Source organism: Caloenas nicobarica, chromosome 1 (genome assembly GCF_036013445.1).
Source record: "Caloenas nicobarica isolate bCalNic1 chromosome 1, bCalNic1.hap1, whole genome shotgun sequence".
NCBI lineage: Eukaryota > Metazoa > Chordata > Aves > Columbiformes > Columbidae > Caloenas > Caloenas nicobarica.
The window spans coordinates 120,094,539-120,106,564 of NC_088245.1; the positions used below are offsets into that span (position 1 = coordinate 120,094,539).

The 12,026-nt window shown below is 43.2% G+C and overlaps 1 protein-coding gene across 3 annotated transcripts in view; it reads right to left on the reverse strand.

Annotated features, from left to right (window-relative positions):
* UMODL1 (uromodulin like 1) overlaps positions 1–12,026 on the reverse strand; it is a 76,290-nt gene that overhangs the window by 31,405 nt on the left and 32,859 nt on the right. For all 3 annotated transcript variants that reach the window (XM_065658544.1, XM_065658545.1, XM_065658543.1), the window contains 7 exons: positions 9,871–10,032; positions 9,360–9,466; positions 7,275–7,467; positions 6,182–6,322; positions 5,306–5,425; positions 3,350–3,604; positions 1,835–1,947 (listed from right to left, as the gene is read on the reverse strand). In XM_065658544.1, the coding sequence (XP_065514616.1) occupies positions 1,835–1,947; positions 3,350–3,604; positions 5,306–5,425; positions 6,182–6,322; positions 7,275–7,467; positions 9,360–9,466; positions 9,871–9,985 (1,044 nt within the window). In that variant the 5' untranslated portion in view covers positions 9,986–10,032. The remainder of the gene's footprint in view (positions 1–1,834; positions 1,948–3,349; positions 3,605–5,305; positions 5,426–6,181; positions 6,323–7,274; positions 7,468–9,359; positions 9,467–9,870; positions 10,033–12,026) is intronic.

The following is a 12,026-nucleotide window of genomic DNA, read 5'->3' on the forward strand; positions in this document are numbered from 1 at the left end:
GCCCTTGTTTGCCTGCCTCACAGCAGAACTGGCCTGGTAAGTTTGCATACTTCAGACCCTTGATGTCAGCTCTGTATGTCACATAAGCTTTTCATCCCAAGCCTCCTGTATATTCACCTTTGTGCTCCCAGGCACTGGAACTTGGTTGTCTCCACTGTCGCTGGAGCAGATTCTGGCTGATTTTTGGCTGCCACCAGCTAGCAGTTCCACAGGCAGAGTTTGACACTTAGCATCAGCCAGGGGCCAGACCAAACAGTCAGTCTGAATGTGACCACCATACTTTGGAAGACTCAACTGCACGAATGCAAGCTGGTTTGTGCCAATTGGTGTCAGTGCCAGAGAATTATTTGGGAAATGTTTCATTTACCAGTATGGGCATAGCTTTAGCTGCCAGTGATTATTTGAAATTCAACAGTCCAAGCTCAGCCTGCAGCTGAATCCAGTGACAAATCTCAGGATGAGACACAAGAAAAATGGGGGTGGATAACCTCAAAAAAATGTGTTTGAAACAGCTCAGCTTCAAGGCAATATCACAATTATACCATGTTTGATTACCAATCTGGTAAGTAGACACATCAGTTGAACAAATGCTGCTACTCTAAATGTTAAAGCTGGCATATTGCTGTCAATATTTGAGCTGTGCAGGAGTTGGCAGTTTTACCTTACTCCTCTAGAAGGCATGTTGAATCTTTTGTTCCTACATTCACCTCAAAGCATGCCTTTGAGCATGCAATGCAGAGCCATAAATCAACATACCTTTGTTCCCATTCAGCCAGAGTTTACTCAAAAAAATTCCTACAAACAAGCTGTTTAATTGGTCTAAGTTCACATCAGGGCAGGGAGGCAAAAAAAAAAGAGGAGAGAGGAAGTGAGAGGGGATATTGTGCTTCCAAACACCCAAGGAGGCAGAAGCAACACAGCTGGGCAACACTCTTTTTCCTTCCCAACCCCATGATGACAATTAGGTCTGCATTAGTCTCAGAGGAGACTCACTCACAAAAATCTTCCTGCACAACAAAAGTGAAAATTTGCAGGTATGCGAAATAAAACCATGTCGGGAGGTTGAACTTGCAATTTCTCATGAGCAGATGCCTCTTGGGCACCGCCTTTGAAAGTATAGCTCAATTATTGTTTGAAGGGTTTTTTCCTCAGATTTATATTCACATATGTTCATGAGTGATCCTTTGTTTTAGGAAAGTCTAGTTTTGGATGGAAATCCCAGTTCCTCTGGTTGGGCCCTGTTGTGTACAAAAACCCGTAAGAGATCACTGCATCTGAAACACCTCCTGTATTGGGGAAGATGAGAGCTGGTAACAGACTTCATGACTTAATTTTTGTTTATGGCTGATTACACCTGAGCATGGACAATGGTTACATATGTGTATGCAAAGAATGGGTCTGGAGGAGAAAACTTGACCCAGTCACTATTCCTTAAAGAAGAAAGAGCTTTGAGAGCAGTCAGACATTTATTGAGAAAGCAGTGCTGAAATGAATACCAGCAATGTCATTTCAATAATCCATTAAAAAACCTCAAGTCAATTTAGTGTGAGTTTATTGCCAAACTAAAGATCCAAGGAAAGGTGTTCCTGTTGCATGCCTGCATTTTTAATTACTTTACCCTTTTGTAGGGGAAAATGCTCATTGGCTCCATTGCTAATAAGGCCAAGGGCTTGATCTGCTTAGTCAGTTGAATTTTGTTTTAATTATAAAGAAAGGTCATAGGAAATAGTATGATACTTTTCAAGAGATATTTCAGCCAGGCACAAAATCCTCTATTACATGAAATAAATTCTAAATAATAAAAAAAAAAAACCCACAGATATTTTAGCATTACCTCTGTAAGCAACAGCCTTGAAAATTCTTCATATGCTGAGCTGCTGGTGTTATGGAAATCATCAGTGAAGTTGTAGTTGAGAATCCTCATAGTAACACCGAATATCTTGGCCTCTGTAGGACACAATAATTAAACAGACAGTGACAAAGCAGAAGGGGAAAGGATTCAGTCAACACAGATGTGCCCAGATGATGGAGAGAGAAGGGGGGTAGAAGGCTGAGAAAGTTTGCTATTAAACCAAGAAAACAGAGCAAATATTCTGCTCCAAGCTTCCTATACACTTACATCAGGTCCATAAAGATATTTAGGTGCCTAATTAGAACTGCATGAGAACTGGGTATACACATATCCTTGTGGACCTGACCCTACATAAGTCTGCATTTAAGTTACATCCAGGGTTGAATTACCTATGAGCTCATCTCTGGTCCACCAGTCACAATTATAATTTTTTTCCTGATCTTGGTAGCATGGGTAATAAATATATTCTTAAACTGAAAATAATAACAAAAACCAGTGCATGCCACTTCTCTGTCTGGTAAGCCCTGACAGATAACATACAGAGCACGTGAGCCAAAACCAAGAGCCAAGGAATCTCTTAACCACTTTGAACTGTATAAACAATCTGAGGCTGTTACTCTTTGGACTGATCTTTGGAAACCTTTTCTTTTGCTCAAGGGCTCCAGCTTCTCGCTCTGAAGTTCAGTCCCCTGTTTCCGTAACCACTAGACATCCTACTTTCCTTCTACAAAGTGAATAATTTCCTTCTGACCTAAACTGGAGACATCCCTCATTTGATCAAAGGGAAGGCTCTTATGGATAAGCATAAACAGCATTCTCACTCTGGCCAGTATTAAATAGTTCACTGCCTGCTTTTTGAAGAAAATGTGAGTAGTTTTTTTTTATTTGCACGAAGGCTTAGGAAATGATTTAAGGATAAAGGAAAAGCAAAATTATGTTTGATCAACACACTAGAGTCTCAGGGAGCTAGCATCACTAGCAAATTGAACAAAATTATCCAAGTATTCTGCAAGCTTTTTTACATGGTCCTTGTTATTCCCTTTAATCCTGGTCACTCACAAATGTTCAGCTGAATCTGGCCTTACTCTGAGCAGCCTTGTTAGCTCAGCTGAGCCCTTGACAAACCAGTTGACTGTATTTCTCAACGGCCACAGACATCAACCAGGAGAAATGGGGCCTGATGGGAGATGGGTAGCAGCAGAATGCAGTGCCAGGCACAAACAACAACAACAAAAAAGTAACCTAGTTTAGCCTGATATCTGTAACAGCCTGACTCCGCTCCAGCACCACTTGATAACTAAGGCCAGAGCTCTGCTGCCTGATAATCCAGATTCCATAAATGCTGGGGTAGAAGAGAAAAAGGGTGCTGAAGGAGGTGGGAAATGGTGTTCATGGGTAACCAAATGGATAATTGATGAGCTACAAGTGAGTGGGGGAAGAGAGAGGTGGGGAGAGAGAGAGGGAGAAAATATATATTTTTTTAAGGTGGCTGTTTACCTGTTTTAACATTTTGATGGAAGATTATGGTTTTTCCACAGGTTTCATAGCTGATCCATACTGAATACTTCACACCTGCTTCCAGTCCAAACACGTCCATTTTCATTTCCTCTGTCTTCAGGTTTTGTACAATGTCTTTGCCCCTGAACACTTGGACTTGGAAAGTATGGTTCAGAGTAGAACTGACATGCCAAGACATTTCAAAACTGTTGCTGGTAATGCTGAAGATTCGGTGGTTTCTAACTGTAGAGGGATCTATTGCAGTCCCAGGAAGAGTCATCACAGAAAAAAAGCAACATTTCATCTTTAAAGCATCTCCTTTCTACAATGCATCAGGACAGATTCTGCCCTTCTCACAGCACCAGGTACCCTCATCCATGAACTATCCCATCATAGTGATTATTTGGGTGCTTACTCTTTTTATTTCCTTTTACTATGCCTATTTGTGTTGAATCTCTAGTAACACCAATAATCAGCCAGTGAGCTACAGGTTCAAGCAACAGAAATAAGTCTGGAATAGTGAATCTGTGTTCTCTACACATGTTGACACCTGCTGTGCCTCTTGTCACTTCGATCATCAAAATGCACCTCTCCAGGCAAAGGCTGCCTTGATTTATGCCTGGAAAAACCCCACGGACCTCAGCTTTTACAGGCTGAGGGCAGAGTGGAGGGCAGCATTTCACCTATTTATGCCACTCTAGTGCAGCACAGTCACTGTCATGTCAATGGGAAAAGACAAGACCCTTCAGAGGTTATTCCTCTCCTTGAAGGAGGAAGAGATGTCTAAATTGAGTAGGATGAATTGCCCTCCAGCAGAGCCTGTCTGTACCCAGTAACTACAGAAAGCACCTGGGTGGTGAGCACAGACTAGACACCTCTCCTGTAGGCAGCTGGGGTCAGGTGAGATGAACATCATCCGCCACACTAACCAAGAGATCACATCATGCTGTTGCCACAACTTCAATTCTTTCATGCTAATGGTTAGCCTGAGGAAAAGGGTTGTTTTCTTAAATTATTTCAAGAGGAACAATTGTTTCCAAGCCTCTGAATCATATGGTTGCCAAAAGCCTCCAAAGACATATTGCCCCTGCTCTAGAAGGACTTCAGTTTAATTTCTCTAGCTTCAGCTTGGATCAGAAATTGTGGATGATGATGAAGAATATCCAGCCTGTCTCTCTGACCTAGGCAAAGGACTACTTAAAGCTATTTCCTCCCACGAGACAAAAATGTCATTAAAAGGATTATGATAACTCTCGCCTGAAAGGGCTGAAGTCACCCATATAAAGACAAACCTACTGGGGTTTGTTCCCATTATAGTCCCTCAGACAGCTATCATGTACAGCAGGGAGAGTATTCACAAAGCTTGTCTCCAGCGTAGGGTAGCTGCAGCCACTGTCCCTGACTCATGTCCCCCACTGACATCTTCATGGACTCAAAAGCAAGAGGCCCACATCCCAGTGGCTGTGGCCAGAAGGAGCTCCTGGTGTTGGTAGCAGTTCCTCCTACACCTCATTCCAGGACAAGCCTAGGCCATGTAGCGAGCTGGGTCCAGGACAAGTGAGTGATGGTGGCCTCACACAGCCCTTGCTGACATGCTTCTGGCACTGGAGGATTATCCAGTACATGCCCTGTGATCCTGCACTTGAGTGGTTCACCAGGCACAAGTGGTTCAAGAAGCCAGCGTGGTCACCTCCACTTCCAGGAGGCCAGTTCCCTTCAGCAGCTATGAGAATAGATGTGGGGCTTCTCCAGTGGTCACAGCATGACAGCCCCTGATCTGAACATCCCATTGAGGGATCCTCTCTCTTTCCATTTCCATAGGTGGAGATTGACTCCAAAACTATTACTGGCTTCTGTGAACACCCTCCTGTAACTCAACCAGCCTCAGGAAAAAAGGATCAAAGAGTGGCTGAATTAAAAGTAAGGCAATATTCATTCAAATCCCAGGTTACTTACAGCACACAGCATCTGTAGATTGGTTAGTCGTGGACAAGAGACTTGAATTACTTGTAGACTGAGAGCTATTGCTAGTGTTAATGAGATCCAACTCCGAACCGGGAGTAGATGCTGCCATGCCTAGGGAAAAATAGTATTATCAAAGAGTTAAAGTATTTCTAATAAAGCAAATTCAAAATACCATTCATGTTTCCTACAGCTGAAAAGCAGCAACAGAAGTAATACAAATAGAAATGAAAATAAATGTATTATGATATCACAAAAGCATAAAGTGACACATTATCTTAATTTTTGAGATTAAAGAATTGTAAAATCATTTTCTAACTAAAGCATTGAATCTGCAAGTAATTATTTATCTTATTATCTTTGAGCATATCAGCCTATTGTTTCACCCACTGCCAAACTCCAGCTGCCTCCAGCAGAACACTCAGTGACAGTGCAGCCACTCAGGATGGGATTAGACAACCACTGAGTCCTGTCTGCAGTCACGCAGTCCAAACGGGAAGGAGACTTGGTGTACAAATAGCATCACTAATCATTACTAATTTCCCCAGGAGGCTGTGGAGGTGTACGGACACCAAGTGACTTGCTCTGAGAAGCAGTCAGGGTCTGAATCTAGAGGGTTTGGCAGGTGAGTGGGGACGGCTGAGGGAGAGCCAGGAGAAGCAGCCAGGTACTGTGAAATAAATACACTGTATTCAATCAGAAACAGCTATCAACTGGTTTATGTGGCACCTTCTCCCAATGGGAGAAGAAGGGGCTCTGCATGCTCCAGAAATCTTTGCCTTGCAGGTAGGTTGGTAACCTCTGCGATAGACCACAAAGTCCTGCAGAAGCATTCTCAGTATTTCCCAAGGTGAGACCCACGTTTCTTACCTTCTTTTCTTGTGCTCAGCTGGTGAGGGTTGACATCTGCATGTTCATGTTGAGGGTCGCAGCTGTAATAACCCTCCAGATTTACACAAGTGCTTTTCTCGGGACAAGCGTTAAATTCAGCATAGGAACATTCATTGACATCTAAGAAGAAGAACACACCTTGCACAGGTATTGATAGCAGCGTCAAGATTGATCTGCAATGTGTGTAGGCCAGGCTCTGGATATGAAAAATTCAGTGTAAATCTCCAGTAATTCTGCTGAAGCTATTCTGGGTTTATATGTGTGCAATGAAATCAGAAAGGTGCCCTTCCCTGAAACTAGTCCCTGTTCAGTTATAACCCTGTCACTTTTTACCCCAATTCTTTAGAATAAGAGGACAGTTAGTGGTAGCTCTTGCTTACAGATCCAGGGTGTCATCCACACCTAAGAGACAGCAGCAGTAGGGGGAAGGAGATCTACCCAGTGATTTCACGGAAAGTTGGACTGAGTTTTCAGAAGTAAACATGGAAGTGATGACAACAGTGCTTAAGGACACATTTCAGGAGTGAAAATGTTTGGATTCCTATACAGTAATAAGTAGCTTAAAATAATTTAACCCAAATACATATAAATATTTACCTTTAAAATATTTAGATTTAAAAAGTAGGCAACAATACGCTATACTAATTAACAGACTACAAACACTCTTTGTTTCATGCGAGCTACTGGAAGTAACACATGAAAGCAGAGTATATCTGCTTCCCCCTAAAAATGCTTCTTTTAAGAGCCTATTTAATGCAACTAATGATTTTGCTAGAAATTTTAACACTTTTACTTTCTCGTATAAAGATGGGCTATGCTATGAGGAGAAAATAAATTTAATTAAGGAAGCGGGAGTATTCCTCTCCAAACTACTAACTCAAAAATAATTATTAGCTAGCTACAACTCTCCATCCTATAATCGATAGGCTAGGCCCATATTTGCAAAGTTTACAAGATTCACTACACTGTATTTTTGGAAGCAAACTGATAGACATACAGACAAAATTCCAAGTGAAGAGGGATGAAACTCTCTGAAAAATCTTCCCCCCATGACAGGATTATAATAATTAACCTTGCACTTCTGTGTCAATCACTTCATATGCACGCTTCACCATGTCTTTCAAGGAAGAAGAAACCTCCACTAGTGGAGCTGGCTGGTGCAGTCCGATGAGAACCTGAGAGGCCACCGTCCCAGCATAGACTTCTGCACGCTTACTCTGGATGTGGTGCACAGAGGCATTCAAGGGCTGTAATGCACCAGTAATCTGGAAAACAGGGGGACAAACACTTCGGTATCTCATTCGTTTATCAGCACAAGTGTATGCCAATAAGGCGTGACCCATGCAATGATAATCTTAATCTGAATGTAGAAAGTACCAATTCAGAAAGCAGAGCAAAGCAGCAACACTTAGGTCTGTATTTATGCAAGGTGAGCTCTTCTTATCATCACATTTCACAACAGAGTTCCAGCAAGGTAGTGCCAAGCTAAGGGAGACGTGGAGCTGCATGTCAGATTTCAAATGCTTAGGCAGGAGGATGCAGCCCAGGAAGATACGGAAAAAGGCTCTTTGGCTTGTAATGCTTAAACACCAAAATGTTGATAGACAAAATATGCTTCAGACAAGCTATTACAGTGCATCTGTAATAAAGTTGTCCAACACTTCTTACTTTAATCAACTAAAACGACTGCTGGCAAAGGGAACAGAAAGAAAAGGAAGAAAAACAATAGGCTGAGCAAGAAGGCTGGGACTAAAAGCCACAGAAAGACCCCAGGACTGACCAAGTCATCACAACTGCAAGTCAGGGATCAGAGAAGGGATATGGTGGTGGGCTGAGCATTAGGAGTCAGTGGAGCAGACATTCCTCTGAGAAGCAGCTCACTGCAAAACTTCAGTTTATATTTTTTTGAGTGTTTGACTTTGCCATAGCTTGCTTTAAACCAATACAGCAACAAGACCAGGGTTTCTCACTTTTTTAGGGTATGAGAAGGGTGAGTTCAGGTAGGAGGAAGTAAATTCATGCAACATCCCCATCCTACTGCTATCTTCTTTTCTTCTGCCCATCAACGTTAGTTGGTGATGGGAGAAAGGTTTCCTTTGCTACCAGCGCACTCCCAGCTGGAAGCTGGGGAGGAGTAGAAATAAAAATGAAGGGAAGTAGGGAAATGCTTTTTTGGGTACCTTTCAAAGGCCACATCCAAGCCTGGTGTTCTCCATGGTATAGTGATATATACTAGGGAAATGCTTTGAGTTTATGGCCTGGAGGGTCTTTGTCCTAGCTCACCAATCCATTTCCTAAATACCCCTTAAAGGACACAGTGAGCACCTCTGTCTGAGCCTTATTCTTCCTGCAGACCCTCCTTTTGGGAAGCATGCCTCACATCTCTGCTAGGGCTGTGTTCTTCTTGGTTGTCTTGGCCTCTTCCTACCTGCCTTGTTGGGGACAAGGAGAGGCACAACCGTGCTGCTGTCGTGTGGCCGTAAACATGTTGTTGCCAATGCTGCTGCTAATCCACGCATGAGTCAGAGCCTCAGTCCCACAGTAAAAGCAACACCCTGCTGTCTTCCCGAACGCTGCTTCTGTGGCAAGAACGACAACAGAATGCCCTTGACCCAGACACAGTCTCCTGCCATAATCCTGAAGTTTCACAGCGAGACTTCTGGTGATGCTGGGTCCACCTGGCATGTAGCTCCTGGTGCCGCAGATCAGGTTATCTCTTGAAAGGTTTAACTCAAAACTCCTTATCAGAAAACATCATGCTTTGCAGGTCTTGAAATCCAGACCCAGACGGTCATAGACCCAAAACTGAACGGAGACAGACCTGGAGCAAGGTTATGCTTAAGCAGGGAAAAAAGAATCCTGTATTTCAGAATGTCTTTAAACGGCCCTTGCAAGAGACCTGAAAAATTTCCTAAAGAGGCTGATAAATCAACATTATTTGAGTTCCTTGAGGGTGAAGCTGGCATTCACCAATTACGGATAAATTAGGGCCCAAAAAAATTATCCAGCTTAACAAAGGGGAGCAACTGGCTGGCAAGGTTGTGCCCAGCACAGAGGACCATGAGATCCCTCCTGGGCTGGAGCAAGTGGTGCTTACTGACTAACAAAAATACGGATGCAACAAGCAACACAAGGGAGCGTTCGTGATTGTACATACCATGGAGTGCAAAAGGCGCGAATGATTCAGAAGGTGAGAATCCACTCTGATTAGTTCCTTAAAATCCATTTTCACAAGAACTGTCATGTTGTACCAGAATGTTCTTCCTAAAGCATACAAAATAAAAGAGCCAAGTCATCTCACGTCTTATGCTACAGAAAGTGACAGAGCTATAGGAAAGCTCTGAGAAACCCAAGCAAGCTTTAACTTTGCAAATATGAAGGGCCCACGTACAGTCATCAGCTACAGCCTCCTTCACCACAGGCTGCAGGCAGCAGCATCAGCAAAGGCGAAGAAGCTGAGCAAGGTTTGCTGGACCTGTAGCACCCACGGCTCAGCACTCACACAGGTGCAATACTGAAACTGAATATCCTGGAGTTCATCCAAAGCAGATTCTCGTATTTGTTTTATGAAGAGCTACGGTAACAGTTTTCCTGCCCATTCCCACCCTCAGAAGGAAAAATTAAGCATATTTCTATTAGAAGGAGTCTTGAATTTATCAGTAACATACCCTCTGGCATTGGATCCACACAGCCTGCTCCTTTGGATGAGTTGCAGCATTTTTTAAGCCCTGGACATTCAGTATCAAACGTGCAAGGATAATCAGATGTTTCTATATTCTCCATTGGACAAATACCAGGTCTTGAGGCAAATACACTGGATCTATTGAGTGCTAAGTAACAAAAACATTTCTGAGAACAAAAATATAGAAAACTGTTTCCATAAAATTGTGCTATTTAATTTACAGCAAACACCTCCTCCTCATTTTAGAAGTGCGTCTGTTCTGAGGTTTTCATGGGGAGAAAATAGCAGCCTACAATACCATTATTTCATTTCAAGAGTGTAAACGTTCTCAGATTTTTCTCTCATCCATGACATTTCTGTTACAGAAATTTTGAATTTATAAATTTCCATTAATAACTACGGATAGATAGATAGATAGACAGACAGACAGTTTCTGAATATGGAGACATTGAAGCACTGTAAAACAGATGATGTGCCTGATGTCAGCTACGACTAATCCGAATAATATCCAATGATCAAAGGAAACAGGTAATGTCTAAGCTAGAAATCAGGAGTTTTCATTTAACCTTTTGTTGTGACAAAGTTAACCTTTAGTTATAGTAATTGAAGATGCTACGTGAGAGAGGAGACAAGATGCTGTTCTTGGGTACAGTTCACTGGGTTACAAAGAAGGCCAGGAGATGAGAACTGGGCCCCTGCTCTGCAGCCTGGCAGCACATACTCCATATCAGCCAGCTAGCCATCCGGGGGGGCTGGTAGTCCACGCTGGGCAGCCCTGCCTAAGGCAGAAGGTTACTGCTTCCCAAGCCAAGGGCAGACAGTGGTCTTGGCTCAATGCCAGCACATATTTCTTCTCTGGAGGAAAAGAGAAAATATTTCTAAGCTCTACAAACATTGCTTTCACCCACGCTCTCAAGCATAGCTCCATGTAAGCTCAGCTCTAGTCTTTCCAATCAACCTAAAAGATTTCTCTTTTCTATTCATTTCGTGCCTACAGATTTTTGGTCCTACAAACTCTTGATCGGGCAACTAAAGTCATCCACTAGACATCCAGTCTTATTTGAATGAAGAAACAGCCTATTAAGACCAGTGGTTTCTAAGACAATGGCCTCTGTCTTTTGAGGGGCCCAAATTATGTTCGTCAAGGGTCTCTGAAAGGTATCAAGGAATGTAAGCATAGCTTAATGACAGGGGTCCATACCTCTGCTGAAAAACCTGCCAAAACCCACAAGATGGAGAACCGTGCACTGAGGTGGGACCTCTCAGCAGCATGCAGGTTACTTGCAGGTGTAATTTCAAAGATTTGCATGTGGAATACATGGGACAGCACTTTCCCACACTCTTTCAGATTGTATTTGATACACCGTGTGTGTGTATTGTGTGCACACAGTCAGTGTGCACAAGCCTCAACAAGCCTGTGAGCATCTTTCAAGTAGAGTTGGTGTTAGACCCACAAGAGCTCTGGGCAGCAAATTAGGAAACTCTATCCCTACCCAAAACCCCAATGAATACCTGACTGCCCTGCAGGAAGCAGGATTTGTCCTGCTATCTAATGCAGCCTAGTGTGGGCCCCTTCATGCCTGCAAACTAAGGGCCCCTACCCTCCTTAGTCTTCCCCAGGACCAACTCTGCCTCCAAAGTTCATTTTGAGTCATAGGCCTAGGTTTGCAGCGAGAGGGAGTGAAAAAAAAAAATCAACCCTGTGGAATCTTACTCAAGTTACTTCTGGGTCCAGCAAGTCCTAGTAGCCCTGTTCTGCTTCCCAGCATGGACCAGGAACTTCTGCTTCTGGCTCTGGGGCTGGCACTATGGGCCATTACCCCAAATGGGTCCTACTGCTAGAAAGCCTTTTCCTGATTTCTAGTCTAAAGCCACAATAAGGTGTGTTATGGCCTCAGTTGCCCTTAGATGAGTATCTCACACTTTCCTAGTCTCATACAATTGCTTCATCCCAGCCTCTTGCACCACGCACAGACACGAGCACCAAGGGACTTCCCTGTTTTAGTATGTCACCAGTGCTCCTTACTATTCAAACCAGGTGGATCTTGGTAAGCTGGACTCAAGCAGGTAAACCCCTCCAGCTCTGAGATTCAAGTATAGTTCAAGCAGGTTTAAGGTTCAAAGCTGCTTTTTTTCCACCTG